The sequence below is a fragment of the Mandrillus leucophaeus genome, unplaced genomic scaffold (assembly GCF_000951045.1).
Source record: "Mandrillus leucophaeus isolate KB7577 unplaced genomic scaffold, Mleu.le_1.0 Scaffold77, whole genome shotgun sequence".
NCBI lineage: Eukaryota > Metazoa > Chordata > Mammalia > Primates > Cercopithecidae > Mandrillus > Mandrillus leucophaeus.
In genome coordinates, this window is record NW_012108363.1 from 6,514,342 (window position 1) to 6,528,759 (window position 14,418).

The 14,418-nt window shown below is 42.0% G+C and overlaps 1 protein-coding gene across 1 annotated transcript in view; it reads right to left on the bottom strand.

Moving 5' to 3' along the window:
* ITK (IL2-inducible T-cell kinase) overlaps nucleotides 1-14,418 on the bottom strand; it is a 73,963-nt gene that overhangs the window by 41,522 nt on the left and 18,023 nt on the right. Inside the window, exons 2-3 of the mRNA XM_011966711.1 lie at nucleotides 4,204-4,308; nucleotides 2,081-2,162 (exon numbers count right to left, since the gene is read on the bottom strand). Of these exons, the coding sequence (XP_011822101.1) occupies nucleotides 2,081-2,162; nucleotides 4,204-4,308 (187 nt within the window). The remainder of the gene's footprint in view (nucleotides 1-2,080; nucleotides 2,163-4,203; nucleotides 4,309-14,418) is intronic.

Here is a 14,418-nt window from a genome sequence, read left to right on the forward strand (position 1 = left end):
AATGAGCCATGCTCGTGCCACTGCACTCCAGCATGGGTAACAGAGTGAGACCCTGTCTGATATAGTTTGGCTCTGTGTTCCCACCCAAATCTCATCTTGAATTGTAATCTCCATAATTCCTACGTGTTGAGGGAGAGACCAGGTGGTGGTAACTGGATCATGGGGATATTTTCCCCCATGTTGTTCTTGTGATAGTAAGTGAGTTCTCATGAGACCTGATGGTTTTATAAGCATTGGGCAAGTTCCTCCTTCTGTCATTCTCTCTCCTGCCACCTTGTGAATAAGGTGACTGCCTCCCCTTTACCTTCCACCATGATTGTAAGTTTCCTGAGGCCTCTCAGCCATACAGAACTGTGAGTCAATTAAACCTCTTTTCATTATACATTACCCACTCTTGGGCATATCTTTATGGCAGTGTGAAAATGGACTAATACATTGTCTCCTTGAATAAATAAATAAACAAACCACAGAACTAGATAGCTAATCTCTAATGTTCCTTCCAATTTTAACATCCTGTGTATGAAATCCCTTCACAGAGGGCAAAAAGCCAATGATCATAGCTGGGGCCCTTTTGATTACTTTTTTTTCTTCCTTTTTTTGGTGGGGTAAGACCAGGGTCTTGCTGGTTACCCAGGCTCGGCTCACTTGGCTCACTGCAGCCTTGACCTCCCAGGCTCAGATGATTCTCCCACCTCAGCCTCCCGGGTAGCTCAGAGCACAGGCCTGTGCCACCATGCCTGGCTAATGTTTTTATTTTTAGTAGAGATGAGATCTCACTATGTTACCCGGGCTGAAGTGCAGTGGCATGAGCATGGCTCATCGTAGCATTGGACTCCTGAGTCCAAGTGATCCTCCCACCTTGGCCTCCCAAAGTGCTGGGATTACAGGTGTTAGCCACTGCAGCCAGCCCATTTTGATTACTTCTTACTTTTGTGTTTGCTCTATGTCCCATGACTGTTAGAACTGTGAGCCCTTTCCCATTTACCCAGCACTTGTCTGCTCATAACTCATTTGAGGCTCACAACAATCTTGGGATAAGATACACCTTGTATTTCTATTCTCATTTTTTTTTCAGATAGAGGAATTGCAACTTCAGAGATAACAAATAGTTTGCTTATCCTTAGTCCTCATAGTTTCACAGAGGCAGATTAGTGTTTGAATCCAGATCTTCTGACACATCCAGTGCTTCAGGCTAAAGAACAATAATGGTAACATTGATCGAGTGCTTTCTTTGGGATGGGTATTGTCCTAAGTCCTCAATCATTCAGTTCTCACAACAGCTCCACGACTGTTTTTAGTCCAAATTTATAGAGACACACGAAGGTCAAGGAATTTACCCAGGGTCACATGCTAATCATTGGCAGAGCTGGGATTTTCACTTTCATGCCTGGCTCCATATCCCATGTGCTTAAACACTACTGCCTCTAACTGTGCCGTTAGGAAGGTAAGGCTTAAGAAATACCCTTACCAATGGTCTGAAACGCTTGAAAGCTAGCTCATATTTATTGCGTGCTGTCTATGGGCCAACCTAGTTCCCAGGACTTTGCTCACATCAGCTCCAAAGGCAGGTGCTGTTATCCCTTCCTTTTCTCCCTTTTAAATAAATGGGAAACTGAAGCACAGGCAATTAAGGAACTCGCCCAAGTGTACATAGCAAGTGACAGACTGGGATTTAAACCCAGGTCATTTCACACTAGGGCCTATGCTCTGCTTCTTCATACTATACGAGGAGTTGGCAAACTTGTTCTTAAAAGGCCAGACAGTAAATATTTTAGGTTTTACCGACCATGAGACAAAATCAAGGGTCTTATGTAGGTACTTATTTAACTATTTGAAATGAGTTATATACAAATATTGCTCAGAGCCTGACAAGAACAGACAGCAGGCTGGATTTGGTCAGCCCTGAATGATACCAGTTATTGCCTCCTGGGCCCGGAATGAAACCGTGGAAACTTCCACTAACCCCAAAAGGGAAACCAGCCATCAGCTGCTCTCACACCACAGTCTATTCTATTGTGGAACCCAACCCTACTATAGGATCAAGGGTGTCAGTGATTCAATGGCAAAGGAGTTTAATTACCTTCTTTAAGGGCCAGCACCCAGCGCTGCCGGCTCTCACGATCTGGAGCAAACACATATAGGAGGTAGTTGTCATGCATGACCTGGAGACACACACAGAGTCCAAGGTGAGCAGTGTGCATGGAGATAGCTGACTGACAGCAGACCTACTGAGCTGAGAGTGGGGTCTCGGGTGTTTATCGTCACATAGGCAAACATTTGGGTAATTAGGGGGCCAGTATCCTTTTCATCCAGATGTTTGGGTGCTACGAAAACACAGGGTAAGCAGTTTCGGCTGCTTGTCTCAGATTCCATGCCCCAAGAGAGCAATCGCTAACTAAAACAGCAGGAGAAAGTTCTCCTCTTGACTAGAAAGCACATTTATTTCTCATCTTAAGTTTTTAGTGATTAAAAAAAATATTTCTGGCACATGAAAGAAAAAGATATTATATGACAAATGTGTAATGAGAGTTTTGAAAACTTCTTATTTTGAAATAGTTTAAGATTCACAAGAAGTTCCAGAAATAGTACAGAGTTCCTGTGTACTTTTCACCTACTTTTCTCCACTGATGACATCTTACATAACCACAGCACATTTTTCAAAACCAAGAGACTGTCATTGGTATAATACTTTAACTAAACTGCAGTCTTCTTTATATTTCACCACTTTTTTAGGCACTCATTATCATTGGGACTTTGAACAACTGAAAAAAACATGCTATTCCTTTTATTTTCAGTCCTCAAAATTCCAACTCATGAGGGTCACTTTTCCAGTAGGAAAAAAGTTCTTTTCTATGCCACGTTAAATATATACTCATCCCTCAGGTTGGTAAGCAAGAATGGTACCCTGAAATGTGCAAGGAGATATCCATGCCTTTGAAGCTAGAAGTGCCAAGATTCATACATAAGGTAAGGACTTTAAAGATACCCTCCACTAACTCTGTTCAGTAGAATTTTGGGAGGCCGAGGCGGGTCGATCATGAGATCCGGAGTTTGAGACCAGTCTGACCAACATGGTGAAACCCCGCCTCTACTAAAAATACAAAAATTAGCCAGGCGTGGTGGCACGTGCCCATAGTCCCAGCTACTCAGGAGGCTGAGGCAGGAGAATCACTTGAACTGGGGAGGCAGAGGTTACAGTGAGCCAGGATTGCGCCACTGCACTCCAGTCTGGGCAACAGAGTGAGACTCTGTCTCAAAAAAAAAAGAACTTTCCGCAGTGATAGGAGCATTCTATAGCCAGTGCTGTTTCAGTATAGCGGCTGCCAGCCATGTCCAGTTATTGAACATGTGAAATGTGCCCAGTGTGACTAAGAAGCAGAATTTTTAATATCATTTAATACATTTAAATGTGAACATGCTTGTGTGGCTAGTGGCTACTGTACTAGACAGTGCATTTCCAGATAATCCTCAGATTATAAAATCTGAATCTTTGTGCCTCAGAATCTCCAAGCAATTCATACTCAGCAATTGCAATATGTTGCTTCAAATCATGAGTAAACTGCACTTAAAGCACGTTAGGTTTGGGGCCCCGATAGCAGCTTTATTTCTTTCCTCACTAATTAGGCCTTCCCTTGAGGAAGAGAAGACATGAGGGAAAGGGGTATGAGGAATAACCACCTTTTTAAGATTTTGTGCTTAATGTGTGTTCAGTAAGTGAAAGAATTAACAAATAAATGTCATTGATTGAAGGAACACATATGTTTCCTAATGGGATTTGTCTAAGTTCTAACCTTGGAGCAGAGAGTCATCCCTGTCCACCCTCTCTCACAGTGACTGAGGCCTTTTGTTTTGTTTTGTTTTGTTTTTCTGATGGAGTCTCACTCTGTTACCCAGGCTGGAGTGAATGGCGCGATCTCAGCTCACTGCAACCACTGCCTCCTTCAAATGATTCTCCTGTCTCAGCCTCCCGAGTAGCTGGGATAACAGGCACCCACCAGGACGCCCAGCTAACTTTTTGTGTTTTTAGTAGAGACGGGGTTTCACCATGTTGGCCAGGCTGGTCTCGAACTCCTGACCTCGTGATTTGCCTGCCTCGGCCTCCCAAAGTGCTGGGATTACAGGCGCGAGCCACTGCACCTGCACGTGACTGAGGATTTTAACCGCGGTCCAGGAAATGGGGAACTACCCACCCGATGGACTTACCTGAAACGGGTATTTATAGTGGCATGGGATGCTGATGTCACTTTTCACAATCTCGACACATTTGATTCGGGACAGCTCAATGGACCCCTTCAGCGTGCGCTTCTTCTGTGGGGAGACAAGCACATCCCATTCATGTAAGAGAGAAGACAATATTTTTGTCCAGATTGCTCCAGAAATCTACTACTAGATAAGATCCACTGAGTTTTTAACAAATTCCAACCCTCCAAACCAAATATCCAAAACTGCCTCTTGGCCCTAAGTGTGGGATAAACACTCTGAGCAGACTGCTGGGAAAACATGCCTTCAGAGTTTTCTGCTTGGTGACAGGCTTCCACTCATTGAGACACTGGGTCATGTACCCCACTGCCCTTGTGACAAATGGCAGCATCGGCAGAACTCGTAGCTGAGATGCGTAGAGAAATCCATGGACACATATGTGACAATTTTCTCTTCTCCGTGTCTATCCATGACCATATTAGCATAGTAATTGAGCTGGGGCCTGACCTGGATTGTGGTGCATACCCCTAGCGGCACCTTTTTTTTTTTTTCTGCCTCTGGCTTCTCCATGTCCTTTAATTATCAACAGTTCCACAATGACACTCCCAAAGGACATTGCTGACTCTGCTCTACAACTACCTCTTCTCCACGTCCTCCCCAACCTCCCCATCAAGTATTACTGGGCCTGTGTCTCATTGTCTTGGAAACTTGCTAGCTGTATTTCCCTGATAACTAATTCACATGATGGTATTTGTGATTTATAATGATGGTACGTGTTACCTATTTCTAAGGATCCTTGTGCTTGGAGAATGGAACTCAGGGGATTTGATGCCTTACCCAATGGAACAAATTCCATTGGTGGTCTATCAGACTCCAAGGAAAGATAGTTAGGAAAGTGCTTTTGGATGTAAGAAGCCTTTCACGGGTGCCTAGAATTGAGCTGCCATTGAGAATAGACTTTAATTCAGCTCTGGAACCAGTTGCAAAATACGTCATTATACCCACTACCAGTCAATCCCAAAAGACACGATTCTGAATGTCATAGTCTCAAATGCTGAAATCCTGAAAGATAAAAATCCCTAAAGTCTAAGTCCCTAACGTCTAAAATCTCAAAAATCACGATTAGTGAATTTTCTGTTGTATGCAGGATAGCCTCATTATGTTAGTTGCATCATGTTAGGCAGAACTACTGCTTTCTTATTGTCTTCATTTGGAAATTACGTGTGGTTTAAGATGTGTATGGGTGCCAAATCGATGAGGAGTGGACTTGTTGACTTAATTTTAGGTGTCAAATTGACTGGATTAAGGAGTATCTAAAGCTGGACATGGTGGCTCACACCTGTAATCCCAGCACTTTGGGAGACCAACATGGGAAGATCACCTGAGATCAGGAGTTCGAGACCAGCCTAGTGAAACCCCACCTCTACTAAAAATACAAAAATTAGCTGGGTGTGGTGGCAGGCGCCTTAATCCCAGCTACTCTGGAGACTGAGGCAGAAGAATCGCTTGAACCTGGGAAGTGGAGGTTGTAGTGAATTGAGATTGTGCTACTTTGCTCCAGTCTAGGCAAAAGAGTAAAATTCTGTCTCAAAAAAAAAAAAAAAAAAAGACGTGTCTAGATACCTGATAAAGCATTATTTTGGGTGTGTCTGTGAGGGTGTTTACAGAGTAGATTAGTACGTGTATCAGAATGGACGAGGTGGGGGAGATCTGCTATCAGTGTTGGTGGACACCATTGAATTAGCCAGGGACCCAAAAAGAACAAATACTGAAGGCAAATTAGTCTCTCTCTGAGAGTTGGCACAGACTTTTCTTCTGCTGTTTTTGATCCATCTCATTAAAAGACTTAGGTTGTCTATCGTAGTATTTCAGATGACCTGGCTATATAAGCTATTTGTTTTTTTAAAAAATTTAAAGGTGAAATATATTGCATATTAGTTTTTTGTTTTAAAAATCAACTTTATTAAAGTATAATTTACATACAATAAAATTTACCAATGTACATTTCAGTGAGTTTTAACAAATGTATACAGTTGTGTAATAACCTCCGTAATTAAGACACAGGAAAAGAAATAACCAAAATCAGAGCTGAACCAAAGGAGATTGAGACACAAAAAACCATGCAAAAGATTAATGAATCCAGGAGTTGGTTTTTTGAAAAAATTAATAGGATAGACAGGCCACTAGCTACACTGGTAAAGAAGAAAAGAAGGAAGATCCAATTAAACACAACTAGAAATGACAATGAGGATGTTACCACTGACCCCACAGAAATACAAATAATCAAAGAGACTACTATGAACACCTCTGTGCACACATATTAGAAAACCTAGAAGAAATGAATCCATTCCTGGACAACATACACCCTCCCAAGACTGAACCAGGAAGAAATTAATTCCCTGAACAGATCCATAACAAGCTCCAAAATTGAATCAGTAATAAATAGCCTACCACCCAAAAAAAGCCCAGGACCAGATGGATTCACAGCCGAATTCTACCAGATGTACAAAGAAGAGCCAATATAATTCCTACCGAAACCATTCCAAAAAATTGAGGAGAAGCGTCTCCCCCACAACTTATTCTATGAGGCCAGCATCATCCTGATACCAAAACCTGGCAGAGATACAACAAAAAAGAAAACTTCAGGCCAATATTGATGAACATTGAAGCAAAAATTCTCAACAAAATACTTGCAAACCAAATCCAGCAGCACATCAAAAAGCTAATCCAGCCAGGCGCGGTGGCTCATGCCTGTAATCCCAGTGCTTTGGGAGGCTGAGGAGGGCGGATCACTTGAGCCCAGGAATTCGAGACTAGCCTGGGCAACATGGTGAAACTCTGTTTCTACAAAAAATTACAAAGATTAACTGGATATGGTGGTGCAAACCTCTAGTCCCAGCTTCTCGGGAGGCTGAGGTGGACAGAAGTTGCAGTTAGCCAAAATCATGACACTGCACTCCAGCATGGGTGACAGAGCAAGACTGACTCAAAAAAAAAAAAAAAAAAAAGCTAATCCACCATGATCAAGTAGGCTTTAGGGATGCAAGATTGGTTCAACATATGCAAATTAATAAATGTAATTCATCACATAAATAGAAATAAAGGCAAAAACCACGATTATCTCAATAGATACAAAAAAGGCTTGCAATAAAATTCCACATCCCTTCATGTTTAAAACTCTCAGTAAACTAGATATTAAAGGAACATAACTCAAAATAATAAGAGCTGTCTATGACAAACCACAGCCAACATCATACTGAATAGGCAAAAGCTGAAGGCATTCCCCTTGAATACCAGCTATTTCTTTAGCTGCTCAAGTTTTGAGCAGCTTTTTTGTCTGCTCAAAACTGTTATACCCATGTGACTGTCCTTAGTATACCTAAGTGTTTATGTTTGCAAAAGAATGTATATTATTACTGCCTATTTTATCGCACACAGTGGCCTATGAAGCATTTTGTCATGTCTTTATACATTTCTCAAATAAATCCACTTTTAAAATGTAAGCAAATGTCTTTTAAAAAAGTTTTAGAATTATTTTTTCCAGAATTATATTTTTGGGAATTTTTATGTTTTGGATTTCAATATCTGGAACTATGGTGTTCAGGATTGTGGCTCAAACCCCATTCTACCTTATTCTTTTAAAGGAGGTAGCAAATGATGGTGAAATGAGCACAAGTTTGGAAAAGCTATGTTCAAAGTAGGTCTCTGCCTCTTACCATAGGAGCTCTGCGACCTTGGGCAATTCATTAAACTTCCCAGAACCCTGGTTTCTACATCCGATAAGTGGGGATAATACTTACCTTTTGAGAGTTGATTGGAGAATAAAATGGGATGATGTAAACAAATTAACTGGCTTATAACAGGTGCCCTCAATAAAGGGTACTTTCCCAATTAAAGAAGTTAAGGAAGCCTTAACTATCGCAAGAGATTTGTGTTATACGAAGCGGCTTGGTTAGTATCCAGCGACCCATTACATCATCTAATTCTCCCGAAGTGAATTCAGTCTTTACTTCCTGTTTTTGGGTCCTCAGCCCGGAAGCTGATCTTTGATTTAGCAGCTGAGGAACACAACTGAGATAAAAAAAATTCAAGATGCCAGAAGCAGACCCTATCAAATACAGGAAAGCTTTGTGGTGTTTGGTTTTTACTTTTTTAAGTAAAAACAACTTTATCCATTTTTGAAAGTACGAAATCTATTTATGTTTATTGTGACGAATAAAAACACTATGGAGGCTCAGTATGGTGACTGATGCCTGTAATCCCAGATCTTTTTTTTTTCTCTCTCTCTTTTTTTGAGACAGAGTCTTGCTCTGTCGCCAGGCTGGAGTGCGGTGGTGCGATCTCGGCTCACTGCAACCTCCGCCTCCCGGGTTCAAGCGATTCTCCTGCCTCAGCCTCTTGAGTAGCTGAGACTACAGATGCCTGCCACCACGCCCAGCTAATTTTTTGTATTTTTAGTAGAGAGGAGGTTTCACCGTGTTAGCCAGTATGGTCTGTATCTCCTGACCTCGTGGTCCACCCACCTCAGCCTCCCAAAGTGCTGGGATTATAGGCGTGAGCCACCGTGCCGGCCCTCAATTTTTTTTGTCTTTTAGTAGAGATGGGGTTTCACCATGTTGCCCAGGGTGACTTGGAACTCCTGAGCTCAGGCAATCTGCCCGCCTTAGCCTCCCAAAGTGTTGGGATTACAGGCGTGAGCCAACATGCCCAGCCAATCCCAGATCTTTGAGAGGCTGAGGTGGGAGGTCGTTTGAGCCCAGGAATTTGAGAGCAGCCTGGGCAACACAGTGAGACAATACAAAAAATTACATAAATTAGCCAAGCCTGGTGGTGTGCGCCTGTAGTCCCAGCTACTTGGGAGGGTGAAGTGGGAGAATCGCTTGGGCCCGAAGTTCCAGGCTGCAGTGAGCTGTGATAGAGCTGGTGGCATCAACTCCAGCCTGGGTGACAGAGCAAGACACTGTTTCAAACAAGCAAACAAACAAAACAAAATACTATAGAGGCATGAGAAGAAAATATTTGTAGTGTGTTATTATCCCAACCTTCCCCATAACCCTGAGGTAGCCAAGGTTAATCATTTGGAGTATATTTGTCTTTTCCCTGCACTTTTATAGAGTATATATAAAGGAAAATGAGTGTTTACTCTACTTATCAGTCTAGAACTTGCTTTTGTAGTCTAATGCTAAATTAGGAGACTTGTCTTCCCGCAAAAGCCTCTGCAAACGTGCCCTTTGGGCCCAAACTATCTTCTCATTTAGAGTTGGGAATGCATGCTCTGGTCCTGACCATAATCACAGTTCTTGGGAATGGTTAACCTGTTTTTCACAAATAGTAGAGCACAGCGGAGCTGCCTTTTCAAGAACTGTCTGCAGCTACTGGTAAACAGGCAGCCCGAGCTTGAGGTTGCCGTGTTTTGACTTCTGTTGGGTTCTTTCCTTAGAGCACGTATAGTGAAATAAAAACAACAGGCTCATGGCACATGACATGACAACACCATTTGCTGACATTTTTGTCTTTGGAACCTACTAAGTCCTGAGCTCCCTAAGGTCAGAGACCAGGGCATCTTCCCATATACCCAGTGCCCAGCAGTGGCTAGCCCTAAGTGGAGCTTAATTAGCTCAAAACAAAGGGTGTCAGATTGGAGCACAGTTTAAACAATCTTAACCAGATTTAAGGCTAGTAGATTTAGCCATTCAGGAAGTATTTATGGAGGGCCAGCTATGAGTGAGGTGCTATTCTGAGTTCAGGAAATGAACTGACGAACATAGTAGACTCTCACAGAGCTCGTAGTATACTCGGGAAGGCAGACAAGACAAAGAAGTGCTGGAAAGAGAATAGAACAGTTGATGTGACCGAACTGTGGCCAAGGCAGACTTCTCTGGAGAAAGAAAGGGCATTTAAGAAGAGACCAAAAAGTCGAACAGGAGCCATGTGGGAGAAGGTCTAGGGGAGTGAGTATCCTAGGTAGAGCAAGCAGCCAGGGCAAAATCATGGAGTAGAAAAATACTGGATAAGTCTGGCTTGTTAACAGCCTAGCAGCATTGTGATGAGGGCAGACAGTGGAGGCAAATACTAACTGGAATTGTGAATAGGGATAAAAATTCTATGTGGTATTGTCCAATAGAAATGTAACATAAGCCATATATGTAACTTACATTTTTTTTCTACTAGGCACATTCAAAAATGCAAAACATAACAAGTAATAATTTTAACAATACATTTTCTTTAACCCAATATCTAAAATATTATCATTTCAAATAGGTGATTTCTGACAGAATTTAAAACAGAATTACCATTTGACCCAGCAATCCTATTATTGGGCACATACCCAAAGGAATATACATTATTCTACCATAAAGACACATATACACATATGTTCATCACAGCACTAATCACAATAGCAAAGATATAGAATTAACCTTAATGCCCATTAACAATAGAATGGATAAAGAAACGTGAGGCCAGACGTGGTGGCTCACATCTGTAATCCCAGCACTTTGGGAAGCCAAGGCTGCAGATCACTTGAGGCCAGAGGTTCGAGACCAGCCTGGGCAACATGGTGAAACCCCGTCTCTACTAAAAACATAAAAATTAGCTGGACGTGATGGTGCACACCTGTAATCTCAGGCACTTGGGTGGCCAAGGCACAAGAATCACTTGAATTCGGGAGGCAGAGTTTGCGGTGAGCTGAGATCGTGCCACTGCATTCCTGCCTGGGTGACAGAGTAAGACTCTGTCTCAAAAAAAAAAAAAAAAAAAAAGAAAAGAAAAGAAAAAGAAAATGTGGTACACATACACCATGGAAAATTCTGCAGTCATAGAAAAGTATGAGATTGTGTCCTTTGCAGCATCATGGGCAAAGCTGGAGGCCATCAGCCCAAGTGAACTAACACAGGAATTGAAAACCAAATACTGCATGTTCTCACTTGTAAGTGGGAGCTAAACAGTGAGCACATATGGGTATAAAGAAGGGCACCACAGACCCCAGCACCTACTCAAGGGTGGAGGGTGAGAATTGAAAAACTGCCTACTGGTACTATGCTTATTACCTGGGTGATGAAATAATCTGTATACCAAACCCCTGCGACATGCAATTTACCTATCTAAAAACCTGCACGTGTACCCCTGAACCTAAAATAAAAGTTTAAAAGAAATTAATTTGTATGTTGACCTTGCATCTTTTGACATGGATGAATTTGTTTAATAGTTCTAGTGGGTTTTTAGTAAATTCCTTACAATTTTTTTTTTGTGTGTGTGGAAAATTATGTGGTGTGCCATGAAAAACAGTTCTACTTTTTTATCTCAATCTGGAGAATTTCATTTCGCTTTATAGTATCATTTATCTGGCTAGTACTTGCAGAACAGCGTTGAATAGAGTGTTAAAAGTGGAAATTGGCCGGGCACAGTGGCTACTCCCAAAGTGCTGTAATCCCAGCACTTTGGGAGGTCGAGGCAGGTGGATTACTTGCAGTCAGAAGTTTGAGACCAGCCTAGCTAACATGGTAAAATTTCGTCTCTAAGAAAATACAAAATTTAGCTGGGCATGGTGGTGCACGCCTGTAATCCTAGCTGCTTGGGAGGCTGAGGCAGGAGAATCACTTGAACCCAGGAGGTGGAAGTTGCAGTGAGTCAAGATTGTGCCACTGCACTCCAGCCTGGGTGACAGAGCAAGACTCCAGAAAAAATAAAAAAAAGTGGAAATTTATGTCTTGTTCCCAAACTTACAGATAAAGCACTCAGTCTTTCACCATTAAGTATAATGTTAGTTGTAGGTTTTCATAGATGACTTTTTGCAAGACTCAAAATTTTTTTTCTATTAATGTACTGGGGGTTTTATCACAATGAGTGTTGGATTTGTCAAATCTTTTTCTTTGTTTATTGAAATTTTCTTTTTTGACATTTATTCAAGTAATGTTGTATATTATCTTAATTGACTTTAGGATAGTGAGCCAACATTGCATTTGTGAGAATAAAATCTTACTTGGTTATAGTATATTAAAAAAATTGTTATCCACAAAAAAATTAATGCGATTTTTTTTTGGTACTTAAGTCTTTGAAATTGTGTATTTTGTGCATATCTCAATTTGCACTTGCCATACTTCAGGTGCTCAGTGGACCCATGTAGCTAGTGGTTACGTTAGTGGACAGCGAGACTCCAAGATTTCCAAGGAGGAGTTCTCCTCCCAACTCACATGGCCTCCTTTGTGCCTGTGCCTTAACAGTCTGTCAGATGAGCTTGCTCTCGGGCTTGCTCTTCTATTGGGATGGATTTCATGTTCCACCATTAACGTCACTCTCATTCCTGAATGAGTGCTTGGGACCCCACCACTACAATCCATCCTGACGGGCTGGTCGGTCTTTCCAAAGACCCTGAGGTTGGTTCTTCTGGCATCTCACAAGATCCAATACTTGGTAAACAGCAGGACCAGCTATGTCCTTCCTAGTTGGTCCCTGGGGAGTGGCTGGTCACTAAGCCCGACACAGTTCAGTCTCTGGGAAAGGGTGATTGCCTATAATCATCCCAAACAACTGTGCTATTTCTGAAAAATGCCAGGGTAAAACTTTCCAAAGAAACCACACAAAAGCCACCAGAGAAAGGGAGAGGCCAAGTACAACCTGCTCTCCTTCTTACTTGTTATTCTGTCTGCATTACTTGGGGCGAAAGTCACAGGACCTTGCTTACCCTTGTCTCTTTTCTTGGCCATGTTCAAAGATATGCCGTTCTCATAGTCTAATGTTTCATCCCAAGCATCTGACACGTGTCAGACACAATTCAAGATGCGGATGCTTACAAATTTGCACAGGGGTAAGCTTGTGCAATCTGCTTTTATATCTTTTTTCTTTTTATGTTACTGTTTCTCTCTCTCTCTTTTCCCCTTTCTTTTCTTCTTTTCTTTCTTTCTTTCCTTCTTTTTCTTTTCTCTCTTTTTTTTTTTTTTAACAAACCCTTGTATCAAGGGCTGACTTTCAATAGATCTCACAGCGAGGGAGCTGCTGTGCTATGTACAAAACCCCAACCCAGAAACAAGTTGTTTACAAATAGGTCAGCATCAGGTTCCCCATAAACGTGCATTGCTTGATAGATAGATGAGGGGGCAGGGTGGCTTTTTATGTTAATATTTTGTATGAAATAGAGCTTGCATTATAAGTTTCAAAGAGAGAAACAGGAAAAAAGTGAAAAAGATATTATTTCTGAACATTTTCTATATTCCAGGCACTCAACATTCCATCCCATTTCATCACGATCCTATAACATATTATCTCCCCATTTTATAGATGAGAAAATTGAAGTTCACAGAGGCCAACCTTCTTAATACGTAGAAGAGCAGTGTACAAGTTCCACTCTATGACTCCAGAGCCTGTTAACCTAACTACTATGCTTCCTGGCTTAGCGCTTGCTGGGACTTTGCACAGAAGACTGTCATTCCCTGAACTCAGCGCTGGAAAATCAATTGCGTGACCCATTTCACCAAGCCGTGGCCTAGCAGAGCTTTGTTTCTGTCCCATTTGGTTGAGCAATGCTTATGCTGGATTGCAAAGGTGGAACACACTCCTTGGTTCCTCAGAATAACCACTTCTCTTTGCTCCAACAACATTGGCTCCTTTGCTGCTGGACTAGTCCAGCAGATACGCCGATGAGAAGTTATGTGTCTGCTACCCATGGGAAAAGGATGTCTCCACCTTTCTGAAAAACAGCAGTTTTCAGCTTTCTCCTCTGGTGAGGCAGAGTTGGGGAGAACTGGAACTTTCAAGTAGGGCAGACTTGGGTTTGCATCCTAACTTCATTCCTTGCCAGCTGTACAACCTGAGGCAAGTGTCTCAGCCTCTCAGTTGCTTCGTTTTTCAAAAGTGACATAAGAATAGACTCTGAATCATTGAGCTAATTAAGATAATTCTTAAAAATTACATAAACCTACTAGCAAATGCTAGTAGCAATAGTTCATGCCTGTAATCCCAGCACTTTGGGAGGCCAAGGAAGGAGGATCGCCTGAGGTCGGGAGTTCAACAGTCTAGATAACATAGTAAGGCCCTGTCTCTACAAAAAATGTTAAAAAGTTAGCCAGGTGTGGTGGTACATGTCTGTAGTCCCAGCTACTCAGGAGGCTGAGGCAGGAGGACCAATTGAGCCTGGAGGGTTGAGGCTGCAGTGAGTCATTATCATGTCCCTGCACTCTGGGTGACAGAGTGAGACACTGTCTCAAACAAACAAAACAAAAC